At 43.2% G+C, this 13,770-nt stretch overlaps 1 protein-coding gene across 2 annotated transcripts in view; it reads right to left on the reverse strand.

Annotated features, from left to right (window-relative positions):
* The window catches only part of KIAA0825 (KIAA0825 ortholog), a 481,507-nt gene that overhangs the window by 296,527 nt on the left and 171,210 nt on the right, over positions 1 to 13,770 (reverse strand). For both annotated transcript variants that reach the window (XM_040421546.1, XM_040421545.1), the window contains exon 14: positions 3,491 to 3,682. In XM_040421546.1, coding sequence (XP_040277480.1) covers positions 3,491 to 3,682 — 192 coding nt within the window. The remainder of the gene's footprint in view (positions 1 to 3,490; positions 3,683 to 13,770) is intronic.

Raw genomic sequence — 13,770 nt, forward strand, 5'->3', positions numbered from 1 at the left:
CGGTCAAAAATTCCCTTTGTGACCGAATCTGCGACAGATATATGCCAAAAATTGGCGTATATATAATAATAAATGACCCCTTATGTCCATAAATATAATATCAGGGCAACCATGAGAATATACTATATATAGTGCCTTGAAAAAAGTAATTATACCCCTTTAAAAAAAAAAATTATGTTACACCCACAAACTTAAATGTATTTTATCGGGATTTTATGTGATAAACCAACACAAAGTAGCAAGCATGTCAATACTTTGTAGGACCACCTTTCACTGCAATTACAGCTGCAAGTCTTTTGGGGGGTATGTCTCTACCAGCTCTGCACATCTAGAGGCTGACATTTTTGCCCATTCTTCTTGCAAAAGAGCTCCAAGTTAGATTAGATGAAAAACATCTGTGAACAGTAATTTTCAAGTCTTGCCACAGATTCACAATAGGATTTAGGTCTGGACTGGGCCATTCTAACACATGAATTTGCTTTGATATAAACCAGGGGCATAGCTAAAGGCTCACGGGCCCTGGTGCAAGAGTTCATCTTGGGCCCCCATTCCCTTAGTGCTTGTTGGCAAGGGGCAGGGGAACACATAGCCTTCCTGCTGCCAGAGGCAAACATTTAAGGGGCACCCCCTCATGCCATATTCTTGACCTAACCCCTTCCCTCTGGCCAGAGGTGTAAATTGACCAGCATGCACTTTCTATAATGCCAGTGTCTTATGTGGCACAAGGGTTTTTGGGCCCCCTCAGGCTCCTGGGCCCGGTAGCAACTGCTACCACTGCACCCCCTATAGCTACGCCCCTGATATAAACCATTCCATTGTAGCTCTGGTTGTATGTTTAGGGTCGTTGTCCTGCTGGAAGGTGAACCTCCGCCCCAGTCATAAGTCTTTTGCAGCTTCTAATAGGTTTTCTTCCAGGATTGCCCTGTATTTAGCTCCATCCATCTTTCCTTTAACTCTTCCCCGCTTCTCTGTGGCTGATGAAGAAAAGCATCCCCACAGAATGATGCTGCCACCACCACCATGTTTCATGGTGAGGATAGTGTGTTCAGGGTGATGTGCAGTGTTAGTTTTCCCCCACACATAATGTTTTGCATTTTGGTCAAAAAGTTCCACATTGGTCTCACCTGACCGGAGCACTTTCTTCCACATATTTTCTGTGGCTTGTGACACACTGCAAATGGGACTTCTTATGGCTTGCTTTCAAAAATGGCTTTCTTCTTGCCACTCTTCCATAAAGGGCAGATTTGTGGAGTACACAACTAATAGTTGTCCTGTGGACAGATTCTTCCACCTGAGCTGTGGATCTCTGCAGCTCCAGAGTGACCATGGGCCTCTTAGCTGCTTCTTGCCTGGGCTGTCAGTTTAGGTAGACAGCCATGTCTTGGTAGGTCTGTAGTTGTGCCATACTCCTCCATACTTCACCCATTTTAGATGATGGATTGAACAGTACTCTGTGAGATGTTCAGAGCTTGAGATATTTTTTTATAACCTAACCCTGCTTTACACTTCTCCACAACTTTATATCCCTGACCTGTCTGGTGTGTTCCTTGGTTTTCATGATACTGTTTGATCGCTAATGTTCTCTAGATAAACTCTGAGGCCTTCACAGAACACCTGCAATTATACTGAGAATAAGGTATACACAGGTTACACTTACTTCTGAAGGCAAATGGTCACACTGGATTTTATTTAGGGACATCAGAGTACAGGGGGCTGAATACAAATGCACGCCACACTTTTCAGATTTTTATTTATAAAAAATTTTGAAAACCATGTATCATTTTCTTTTCACTTCACACATACTTGCTGCTTTGTGTTGGTCTATCACATAAAATACAAAATAAGTTTGTGGATATAATGTGAAAAAATGTGGAAAAGTTCAAGGGGCATGAATACTTTTTCACGGCACTATATGTAGTTTGGTCTTCAGCATACCTCCACATGCTGCCCAGCTTTCCAAAGCTGCTGAAAGGCAAATCTACTTAATCGAGAACGGAGGAATTATCGCTGTGTAACTGGGCAGAGTAGCTATTCAGCTCTATGTACTATGGCTGGTACTATATATATATATATATATATATCTACACAAGAGTTTATACTATGGCTGGTGCTGTTATCAAATCTATTTTGTACTAATAGTAACTAGGAGAGTCCTTCCAACAAAATGGCCACGCTCACTACGTAGACAAAAATTATCCAGATTAACTCAGCCTGCTCCTCCTAAACTTCCTGGCTCATGTGTGGTTTTATTTTTCATGTCTGCAATTGTGATATTTGGAAAAACAAGAGCAAATAACAAAGACAGATGAGATAATGTTACGTTTTGATGGTTGTACTTTTTTTGTGTGTGGATTCTGGATTTAGTGGCCTATAAAGCGTGCAAGATAATGCTGGGTGATAAATCGGGAGCATCGTTACACTGCCTAGTTTAACTTTACATCACATATTTTTTGGCTTAGTTTACTCCAAAAATGCGTCATTATTTTTTCGCAATTTTTGGATCACGGCGCTACATTTAAGATACACCCCCCTTTTGCTTAGCCATGCTCCCTAACTGGACAAAAATTTGTAAAAAAGCAGGGTAGAAAATTGTCTACAACAGGCGGAAAAATGTACAAAGCATGCACACCATTCTTTGTCACAAATTGTGAGGGTAGTAAATCTCTTCCATTGTATGGAATATTAAAGGGTGTCATTAGAAAGAGTCCTCACACAGCTATGTGAATAGAAAAAAAAGAACAGGAATAAAAAAATATATAATAATTAACATTGGCCCCAGTCCTTAAAAAGGACCTATCTCCACGAAAGGCAATGCAATCTGCAGGCAGAGTATTACACAGCAGGAGGAGCTGAACAGATTTATATATGGTTTTGTGGGAAAAGATTCGGTAAACGTGTAATTTATACATTTATGCCTCTTCTATTTCTGACTTTATTGTACATGGGGGTGGTGTTATCAGTGACTGACAGCTATCTCTGTATACACACTCGTACAAAGAATGCTATCACTGATAACACCTCCCCTGTGTACAGCTATCAGTGACTGACACATATCTATGTATACACACTTACACAGAGAATACTATCAATCACTAATCACCCCCCACATGTATAATGAAATCAGAAATAGCAGAAATTTAAATGTATCAATTCCAAGTTTTACTGAATATATTACAGTAAAACTACATATGAATCTGCTCAGCTTCTCCTGCTCTATAACCTGCCTCCTGCAGACTGCACTGCATTTTGTATGACAGTTTTTCTTTAAGCGGTTAAAAACGCAACATCACTGTGTGAAAGAGGGTGATGAGACACCACCAGTATTATCCTAAAGTGTATTTCTATATATGTCTAGAGGGTCATACTATTATTTAGCACCGGTAAGTATTATTGTATGCTGGTTTGCAGTCCAATATGGTTGGTGTACCTGCAGAAGATTTTTTAAATAAATCTAGTTTCAGAAAAAAATAAATCTAAGAATTGATTGTACCTGTTTGGTTGATAAGGGAATCCCATAGTTGCTCCTGATCCATATAACTCTCCAATAGGGCAGTAAAAGACTGAGGTGACAGGGAACAATAGGAGAACACCCACAGGATGATTTCTGTGACATCCATATCCTTGCCATCGTCATCTTCCAGCATTAACAAATTGAAATCATGTGTTTCCTGAACTTCAGCTACTAAAAAGAGAGAATATTTATTACGATGAAAACAAAATTCCAGCTATATTTTTAACACATGTTAAATACATACACACATACGCCGTATGCAGCAAGTACACCCACATACAGCAGTACTAATACTTTTTGTGACATTTGGTATTAGCCCACAAAGAGGTTGTCCAAAAGTTTTAGCGCTGACGGTCCCTGGCAGCCTTTGTTTATTTTCCTGGTGCCACAACGTGCCGTACGTCCATGTGACCACTGCAGCCAAATTACTATTATACAGTCAGCACCTGAGGCATATGGAGCTCAGTTGAATGTAATTATACATTTCACATGCCAATCCATTGCTTCATTCTGGGGACAAAAGACATTTAATTGTTATGCAAATGAGCAGTTAAGTACACTGAGGGTGGGCTCAAGCCTTTCTGTGCACCCATGCTCTTCCTGCGTCCTCTGCTAGCCCCTCCCTATTCTTCTTGCTTGACAGGGCCAGGCAGAAGGTGATGCAGGAACCAGGCTCTGTCAATCAAGGAGAGGGTGGGCCTGCCAGAGGAAGGGGCAAAAATACCCTTGGTCCACTTAACTACTCATTGGCATTTGGATAAAAAATACTTTTCTCTAGAATAAAGCAATTGATCAGTAAGTGAAAGTTATCATTACATTCAGCTGAGCTAGCAGTGCAAGGCATGATGCCTGCTTTATTAGTTAATTTCCTGGTGACCGACTCACTCTAGGGTGGCGTCTCGCACAGCTCTTTGTGGCAGTTTTGGATGTGGTTGAGCCACAGCCAGAAGTGGCTTCAGCATGAAGGAGAAGCATAAGTCTTTCCTTTATAGTTGCCATTCTCTTCCAACCCACTTCTGGCTCTGGCACAAAAACTACTCCAAAAACTGCCACAAACATCTGTGTGTGACACCACATTTAAACTTTTGGACAATGCCCTTAAATTAGACAGCATATACTGATGACAGACCTAATTTAAATGCTATTAAATGTATATCTGTATGATTATTACAGAAAAAACCCGTTAGAAAACCTCCTTCCAAAACCAATTTATCATAATTCATAGCATAAATCAGCGCTGCTCAATCTAACACACATTATTGTGGGTCCTTAAGTGCAGCCCTGGACTCCATTAGAGATGAGCGAACCTTTCAAAATTTGTTTAGTTTCAGGTTTGCAGAGTTTTCGAAAAATTCGATTTCAGCACAGAAAAGAGAGCGAGAGCCCACTATACTAATCTATGTTTCTTGACAATATAAGTGCGTTATCTAAGGGGTACTCTTTTTTCATAATGGAAAGCCCTTAGTATGCGGAGTACGTGTGCGTAGTATTATAGGCCAGACAATGCCCCTCTGGATTTCTGGGAAAGATATTCATATTGGCTTTTCTAAGCCTCTCTGATGTCGGCATATGTTAGGCATGATAATTTGCATATATTTTCCCCAGAAATCAGAAGTAGCGTTGTCTAGCCTACAACAGTCATCAAGTATATTAACTGGTCTCCATAATAGAAATAGTAACCAACCAAAAGTTCCCCCCAAGGACTTGCAACTAGAAAAAGCTTTTCCCATCTGCTTTGCTCTGATATAGTGCTTTTGACCTGACAGAGCTAGTTGTAAATGTGAGGCTGGCTTAGCGATTTTCCTAGTTTTGATACATAAGCATGTTTAAAAGGCTTAAAGGCCCTCCTGCCTGTAGAATCAATTCGCTCATCCTTAGATTCTATCAATGAGCAGTACATCACAGTCAGCCATGGTCAAGGCTCGCACACACAATGTTCTATCTTATGACACAGCTGTATTTGCCAATAATTTCTCCAGATATATATTTTTGGCTAGGATTTAAAAACACATTTCCAAACAGGTCTTACGAGATCTGATCTTTTTCCTGGTATACAAAACACAGACCGCAAACATATAAACAGTCCATACATGGATTCTTGTACAAATCCTTTGCACCTAGCCAACTAAGGACCCTCCTATGTCCTGACGAGGGGAAAAAAAACAAAGCAGGGTCCCATTTTCATTTCAGAGAAGACTTGGCATGGCTAATATCCTTAGTCATGTTGCACGGCTTGTTAAAGATTTGGACATTGACTATAGGGTTGCTACTTGCACTAGCTAGCCCTGCAGACACAGCTTTCCTTGTTAGCTAAACTGTTTATCTGTTTTCCCATGGAGCACTCCCTCTATGCAAGGAAAAGCAGTGCCCCCACCTCAAAATAAACATGGGTACATGACACAACTTTTAGAGATAGAAAAGATATAGCCGACGCCTGATCAATATCCTGGGGAGTGTAGCTTCACCATATGTATATCCACCACTGGGGATGCACATCAGGAACATGAAGTGTAGCCTAGGGGACAATACATCGCTAGTCGGGCATCACTGGCACATTAAGAAGGAATATTGTTAGAGTATCCCTAAGGCTGCATGAACACAACAGTGAAAAAAAAGTCTATTAAAAACAGATAAACTGTCCATTTTTAACGGACTTTTTTTCACTGTTGATTTTTGATAAACAGACGTTAAAAACGGACCCATAGTTATTCACTGAAACTGCCGTATGAATAACGCCATAGACTACCCGCCGTTAAAAAAACATTGTGTGCATGTAGCCTTACAGTAGGTTACACGTAACCATGTTTGGACTGGCCCACAGGGGTACAGGGGAATCCCCTGGTGGGCCAGTGAGAAAGGTGGGCCCACTGTCCACCAGCACAGCATCTCAAATAACCTATATCAATATAAAAAACTGGTTAGACTATCCAGTTTATTATTATAGATGCATCGGAAGGTTAAGGCCTCTTTCACACAACCGTTTTTTTTTTTTTCGTTTTTCGGGCCATTTTTTTGCGTTCTGTATACGTTCCATATACGGAACCATTAATTTCAATGGTTCAGCAAAAAAAACACAATGTACTCCGTATGCATTCCGTTTCCGTATTTCCGTTTTTCCGTTCCGTTGAAAGATAGGACATGTTCTATTATTGCCCGCAAATCATGTTCCGTGGCTCCATTTAAGTCAATAGGTCCACAAAAAAAACGGAACACATACGGAAATGCATCTGTATGTCTTCCGTATCCGTTCCGTTTTTTGCGGAACCATCTATTGAAAATGTTATGCCCAGCCCAATTTTTTCTATGTAATTACTGTATACTGTATATGCCATACGGAAAAAAGGAATGGAAAAACGGAACCGAAACGGGAAAAACAACGGAAACAAAAAATGGAAAAACGGATCTGGAAAAAACGGCCCGCAAAACACTGAAAAAGGCATACGGTCGTGTGAAAGAGGCCTAAGATGGCCTCTAAGAATAGAGGCAGGCCAGCTCTTCCCTGGGACACACCTTTTGAAGTTGTTGCAGAGACCCCCATAATCAATCATCTTGTAGCGTCTTGTTGCTGTCTGCCTCTGTGTGGGCAGGTAATATTTGCATGTCGCTGTACAGTGGGCCCCCAGAATTTATTTTATTGGTGGGCCCTAGGCATCCCAGTCTGACACTGCACGTAACACCATATACTTTACCCCCAAGTATTCACACATCTGGACCTTCTGTTATAGAACACACAATATGCCCAAAGCCTGCATGGTTTGCAGGAACAAGTGCATCGGTTTTCTTACTGGCACGCTGTTCTCAGACTTTAAGTACACAATGTCATTTGAAGGCACAAATCTGCTTCAGCTCAAGGACCTGGCCAGTCAATAGATTTATGCTTTCTGTCATTTTATCCATGTGATAATTAAAGCATCTAGCAGAATTCAATACAGGAGAGCACTCGGGTAGTAATGTGATCTTGATCAAACATTTGTCAGTCTTTGTAGAAGGTGACAGGTATTTGAATAGGTAAGTGAATGGAGTACAGTTGTGAATATGAGCTAAGACAGAATCGGAAGATGTGTTGTACTTCTGACAAATGTTAGGCCACATTACAATGACAGAACCAAATTACTGTATATATTAACAGACCTGTGTGCCCTTCCATTGTGCTTAAAGGGAAAGTGTCATCAGAAAATGACCTATTTTTATGTTACATATTTATTTTAAATTTTTTGGGGTGTTTTTTTTTTTTTCCATGTCACTATCTACACTGCCTGTCCAAAAAAAAAGTCACCACCTGGATTTAACTAAGAAAATAGTTATGAGCCTCCTATTGGATAATTACTGCATGGGCGATTATCTTTCAGCTGCAATAAGTTATTTAACCCCAACTGGTGCAATGAGTTGCTTCTCATTTCTTAAACAACCACATCGAAAGACACATCTCGTGGTCGTGGAAAAGATGTTAGTCTGTTTGAGAAGGGTCAAATCATTGGCATGGATCAAGCAGAGAAAACATTTAAGGAGATTGCAGAAACTACTATAATTGGGTTAAGAACTGTCCAACGCATTATTAAAAACTGGAAGGATAGTGGGGACCCATCGTATTCGAAGAAGAAATGTGGCGGGAAAAAAATCCTGAATGATCTTGATCGGCGATCACTTAAACGTTTGGTGAAATCAATGTAAAATATCATGATACTGCGCTTAGGACATATTATATTATATTATGGTGTACAGGTGTTGCAGGCATATAATGGCTAGTGCACAAAAGTAAATCAATATATAGGTACTTAGTTGGTTTTAAACAGTGTACCTGGAATGAAAACTTCTATTTGTGTGCTCCTATCGGCGTCCCCGTACTCGGTGTAGAAAAGTTTTTTTCTTTACTGTTGTTTCTATGCTTGGTCTTTCTTCATGCTAGGGATCAGGAAAAGTCCAGGTGTAGTGTGGTTTGGCGTGCTGCCTCGTGCCCCGGCCGGTGGCGCTCTGCTGCCGCAAATGGAGATATGTACAGAGGAGTGGTTAGCGCTCGCTTGGAGCTTGTGAGTGACGTCACTAACAGCGGTCATCAATGACCACCGGTGCCAAGTATCTCTTTCTCCGACGCGTTTCGAACAGACGCTGTTCTTCCTCAGTCAGACTCTACCATCATCAATGCAAAATTAATGCAACACTGGATTGAAATAAATCTTGTGACATTGCAGAAGCTTATCAAAACAATGCCACAGCGAATGTGTGCCGTAATCAAAGCTAAAGGCTTTTTTTTGGGACGGTCAGTGAAGATTAAAAAAAAATGTATATAATCCTGCGATCTTCACACTGGCCACTAGGTCTAATCATAGTCTTTGATTTTCTCTTATGTACATGTAACTTTCCAATACCCAGGGCCGGCGCTTCCATAGAGGCAAGGGGGGCAATTGCCCCCGGGCCCCCGAGTCCTTAGGGGCCCCCTCGCGCCGGCCCGCAACTAACTTTAGGCAGGCAGGACAGTCAGTAGGAGATGAGCGCTTCCATTGTGGAAGCGCTCATCTCCAGTCATCTGTATCGCAGTCCTCAGGACAGCGATACAGATGGCTGTGCGGCAGGGGAGGGAGAGGTGTGTCCCTTTCCCTTCCTCTGATAGGCTGCCGGTCTAGTGCCTGCAGCCCATCAGAGGCCGGCGCAGGCGATGCGATGACGTCATCGCGCCGCCTGAGCCCTGAGCCGTACACAGCGCGGGACACAGGCCGGAAAAGGCCTGCATCGCATCGCTGCCAAGGAGGTAAGTATAAGTGGGTTTTTTTTCATATTTTTTTTTATTTATTTTTTCTGTACAATACTGGTACTGGGGGGGGGGGGGGCGCCTATGGCTACTGGCAAATGATAGGGGGGGGCTATGGCTAGTGGCACATGATAGGGGGGGCCCTATGGCTAGTGGCACATGATAGGGGGGGCCATATGGCTAGTGGCACATGATAGGGAGGGCCCTATGGCTAGTGGCACATGATAGGGGGGGCCCTATGGCTAGTGGCACATGATAGGGGGGGCCCTATGGCTAGTGGCACATGATAGGGGGGGCCCTATGGCTACTGGCACATGATAGGGGGGCCCTATGGCTAGTGGCACATGATAGAGGGGCCCTATGGCTAGTGGCACATGATAGGGGGGGCCCTATGGCTAGTGGCACATGATAGGGGGGCCGCCTATGGCTAGTGGCACATGATAGGGGGGCCCTATGGCTACTGGCACATGATAGGGGGGGCCCTATGGCTACTGGCACATGATAGGGGGGGGCCGCCTATGGCTACTGGTACATGATAGGGGGGGCCGCCTATGGCTACTGGCACATGATAGGGGGGGCCGCCTATGGCTACTGCCAAATGATAGGGGGGGGCCATATGGCTACTGGCAAATGATAGGGGGGGCCCTATGGCTAGTGGCACATGATAGGGGGGCCCTATGGCTACTGGCACATGATAGGGGGGGCCGTCTATGGCTACTGGCACATGTTGATGAGGGGCTCAGGCTACTGGCACATGATAGGGGGGCCCTATGGCTACTGGCACATGATAGGGGGGCCGCCTATGGCTACCGGCACATGTTGATGGGGGCTCAGGCTACTGGCACATGATTGGGGGACATCTATGGGGGCACTTCTTACTGGCACATTATTGGTGGCACTATAGGGGCATCTACTGAGGCCACAAAGAACGGTTATTTTATATGGGGGCTCTGTATAGGGGCATTTTATACTGGGACACATTGTGGTGGGTACTATGGGGAAGGGGGGAGAGGACTACTATGGGGTCATCTACGGGGGCACTGAGAAGGGGTATTTTATGCTTACAAATTATGAGGGACACTGAGGGCATCTACTGGCGCACTATATATCGGGCATTTTATACTGGTACATTATGGGGGGCACTAGGGGGGAGAGGAGCACTATGGGGGCATTTACTGGGGTCACTATATAGGGGTATTTTATACTGGCACATTATGGGAGCACTATGGGGACATTAGCTCAACTGGGGGCATTACAAGGGGGTATTTTTTGCACATTATAAGGAGAATTATTTCTACTGGGGGGGCATTATGGTGGGCTTTATTACTGCCCCATGGTATGACCCCCTAGTAGCAGCACCAGCCTCTGCCTGCTCTGCTATCACTCTGCCCCTTCTCCAAATTCTTATTATGAAATCTTTCTCATTAGGATAAAACACATCAGCTCCGCCGAGCCCCCGGCCAAAGTGTTGAAGTGGCGTCCGAGATCCCCAAGGGCCAAGTCAAGTAACTGTAAGTTTTCATGTGAAATATGTTTGTTATACACATATAGCATACACTGTGCCCCAAAATATACAGTTTCTTCTGTAAAAGTCATCAAGTGTCATGGGGGGGGGGCCCTTATTGTTTTTCGCCCCAGGGGCCCATTTCACCTAGAACCTAGAACCGGCCCTGCCAATATCCATTCGCTTTATTACCACAGCCAGAATTACAATGACAAGTAACACCTCTATATAGATTTCCTGTCTTTTGAGAACAGCTGCATGGGCCATAGACACAACTGACAGAAGCTGACCCCATTGACTTCAAGGGAGAGTTTTCTAGGCATGCTCAGGAGGCAGCAAATAAGCTATGATATCACCTATTGCAAATGGTAGATTCTGTGTTATCTATATATATAGGTGATATCTGCCATGGTAATCTTGCCTGTAATGATAATGAGATGACTGTTGAAAAGTGGTCTGCACAAACCAAGAAGTGGCACCAAATAATAGGATAAGTAGCCATCATAAAAACTGCAGGATTTTATGATTTATTTTAAAGGATAACTGTCATATTTTAATAAAAAAATCAATTTTAGCATATGTTACTGCTGCAGCAGCATTATGCATAAAGCAATATTTAGTTTCTTCACTTACCACTGATTTCCTTGAGTTTTCCCCTTAGTTATGGCTGTTTTGAATCCTACATTATGAGGATCTTCTCAAGATGGCTCCTCTGCCAGTTCTCTGAGGCCAAAACTGCATTCCCTCAGGTCACACCTCCTCACTCTGAAGCCTAATGCAGGCATGCAGTGTGAAGGACCGCCCCCCCCGTCTTCCTAGCCGGAGACAGATGAGCCATAGCAATGGTCTTTTAATGGATTACTTTAATATTTTTTTGTTATTTGATAGTTTATTAGAGCTAGGCATGTATACCTGAGTTAGTCTGTCAATGATTGCAAAAGATCTGTAATTACCTTATAATAACAGTTTTCATTAATGTCTCCTGTCCTTTTCCACTGCTCCCTTAAAAGACCGTTGCTATGGCTCATCTGTCACCGGCTAAGAAGACAGGAAGATGGAGGGGGGGGGGGGGGTCCTTCACACTGCATGCCTGCATTAGGCTTCAGAGTGAGGAGGCATGTCTCTCAGTAATCCAATCTGATTGGCTGACAGGAAACTACTGGCTACAGCAAGTTTGTATGTGACCTGAGGGAATGCAGTTTTGGCCTCAGAGAACTGGCAGAGGAGCCATCTTGAGAAGATCCTCATAATACACCAATACGTGTGGGGAAGAACCAATATCATCCGGATATTACCCTGATATGTAACACAAACAATGGTCAATCCGGATAGGAAATAATAAATATATATCTTTATTAGTACATAATACATAAAATATAAATTAAAATCAGTTGGAGGTGAAAATACACATGAGGCTAAAATTGACACACAGGGGATTACAGACAGTGTAAACACCAAAGTATAATTCAATCTTACAAAGAGGGGTATGAGGTCACCGCATAAAGTACATAGGATCATAGCAGAAAGTGCCAAGTATCTGACTGCAGATGAATAATAATCCTCAACATTCTCCACATAAATGGATATACCTGTGAAAAATCTGTATCTCCCACGTCCCGACGCACGTTTCGCCTATTTCTTCATCAGGGGGCAGTGCTGGTTGAACTCTATCCCTCCTCTCCTTATATATCCACCCTCATCAAAGTACACATATTTCAACTGAGAAAACTCACCCCAAACGGCATCCTGCCGCCAACCCGGACTGGAAGTGACGCCCGTGCGCTCCAGCATGGAACGCACACGTAGTCACACGCGACCGGAAGTACATGCGGTAGGCGCCGAATACCTATGCCCCTTTCTATCGCTGCGTCAGCATGCGCTGCACTCCAAATCGTGGAACGCAGCGTACACCGATAGTTAAGAAGTCCATTCGGGGACATCAATTTCTAAGCATATATGTCACTCAGGTATGGGTATCAATATCTACTTTAAAGTGCATTATATATACCACAACTCCTATTGCAGAAATATTAAAGTGACAGTGCTTCACATGTGATCAAAGTGTCCCAAGTGATAAAAGAAAATGGTTTATTGTGGGCCAGTCCGAGCTTGACGTCTATCACAGAAACTGAAGGACCACATAAGGTCACATTTGCTTATTCATTGAATTTTAGGACAGTCATCATATCGAGCAGTGTGAATTTGGACTATATTGCTTTTGACACTAAAATTAACCCTATTTTTGTTAATCCGCTAGCTCCAATCGCCTTCCTTGACCGACTTCTCTGTCTGTTTCTAAACTTTCTTGCAGCATGATCTGCAGCCACAGCATCAACATACATCGTTTGTCAATTTTCAAGGCCACTCTCAAGCCCAACCTCACAAGACACCTTGTTCTGTCAGTCGCATTTTGGGCTCATCGTGATGCACAGGAATCATAATGCCTCTCTGGACTGCAGCTTGACCTCGTCACCAAGCATGGTCTGCTTTTGGCTTGGCAGGGATAAACTGGAACTTGCTCTGCTCCGAAAAGTTTCAGTCAAGCAACAATATGAGACCATACCACTACTAAGAGGAATGGGGACAAAGAATTGTCTAGAAAAAGATTGCGTGTGATGCCTGTGGTCCATGTCTACCAGCATCTCCTCCCTCCAGGAGGTACAGCACCATACTCTCTATCCACACTGCTACACACTACTGGCCTGCTCAAAGTGTACACAGGAGGAGCTCTGGTGCTCCAAGGGGTTTGGAGGAATAGCATTCGGCTGACAGCTATTGAATATGTATGGGCACCTTTACTGAAGTGAACTAAATAGCTATATCTGGCTCACCTGCTGACTAATCTTGATTTAACTTTGAGAAACCACCTCTGTGTGGGGCTCATGGTTCAATAAACAGTACAGTAACTCACTTTAAACCACTTGGGGATCACGTATAAAAAAATAATAATAAGTATTTAACTGCCCGGCAATTGCATATTCATAATTGTGCATATCTGAGGAGGTAGTT

Source organism: Bufo bufo, chromosome 2 (genome assembly GCF_905171765.1).
Source record: "Bufo bufo chromosome 2, aBufBuf1.1, whole genome shotgun sequence".
Classification (NCBI taxonomy): Eukaryota; Metazoa; Chordata; class Amphibia; order Anura; family Bufonidae; genus Bufo; species Bufo bufo.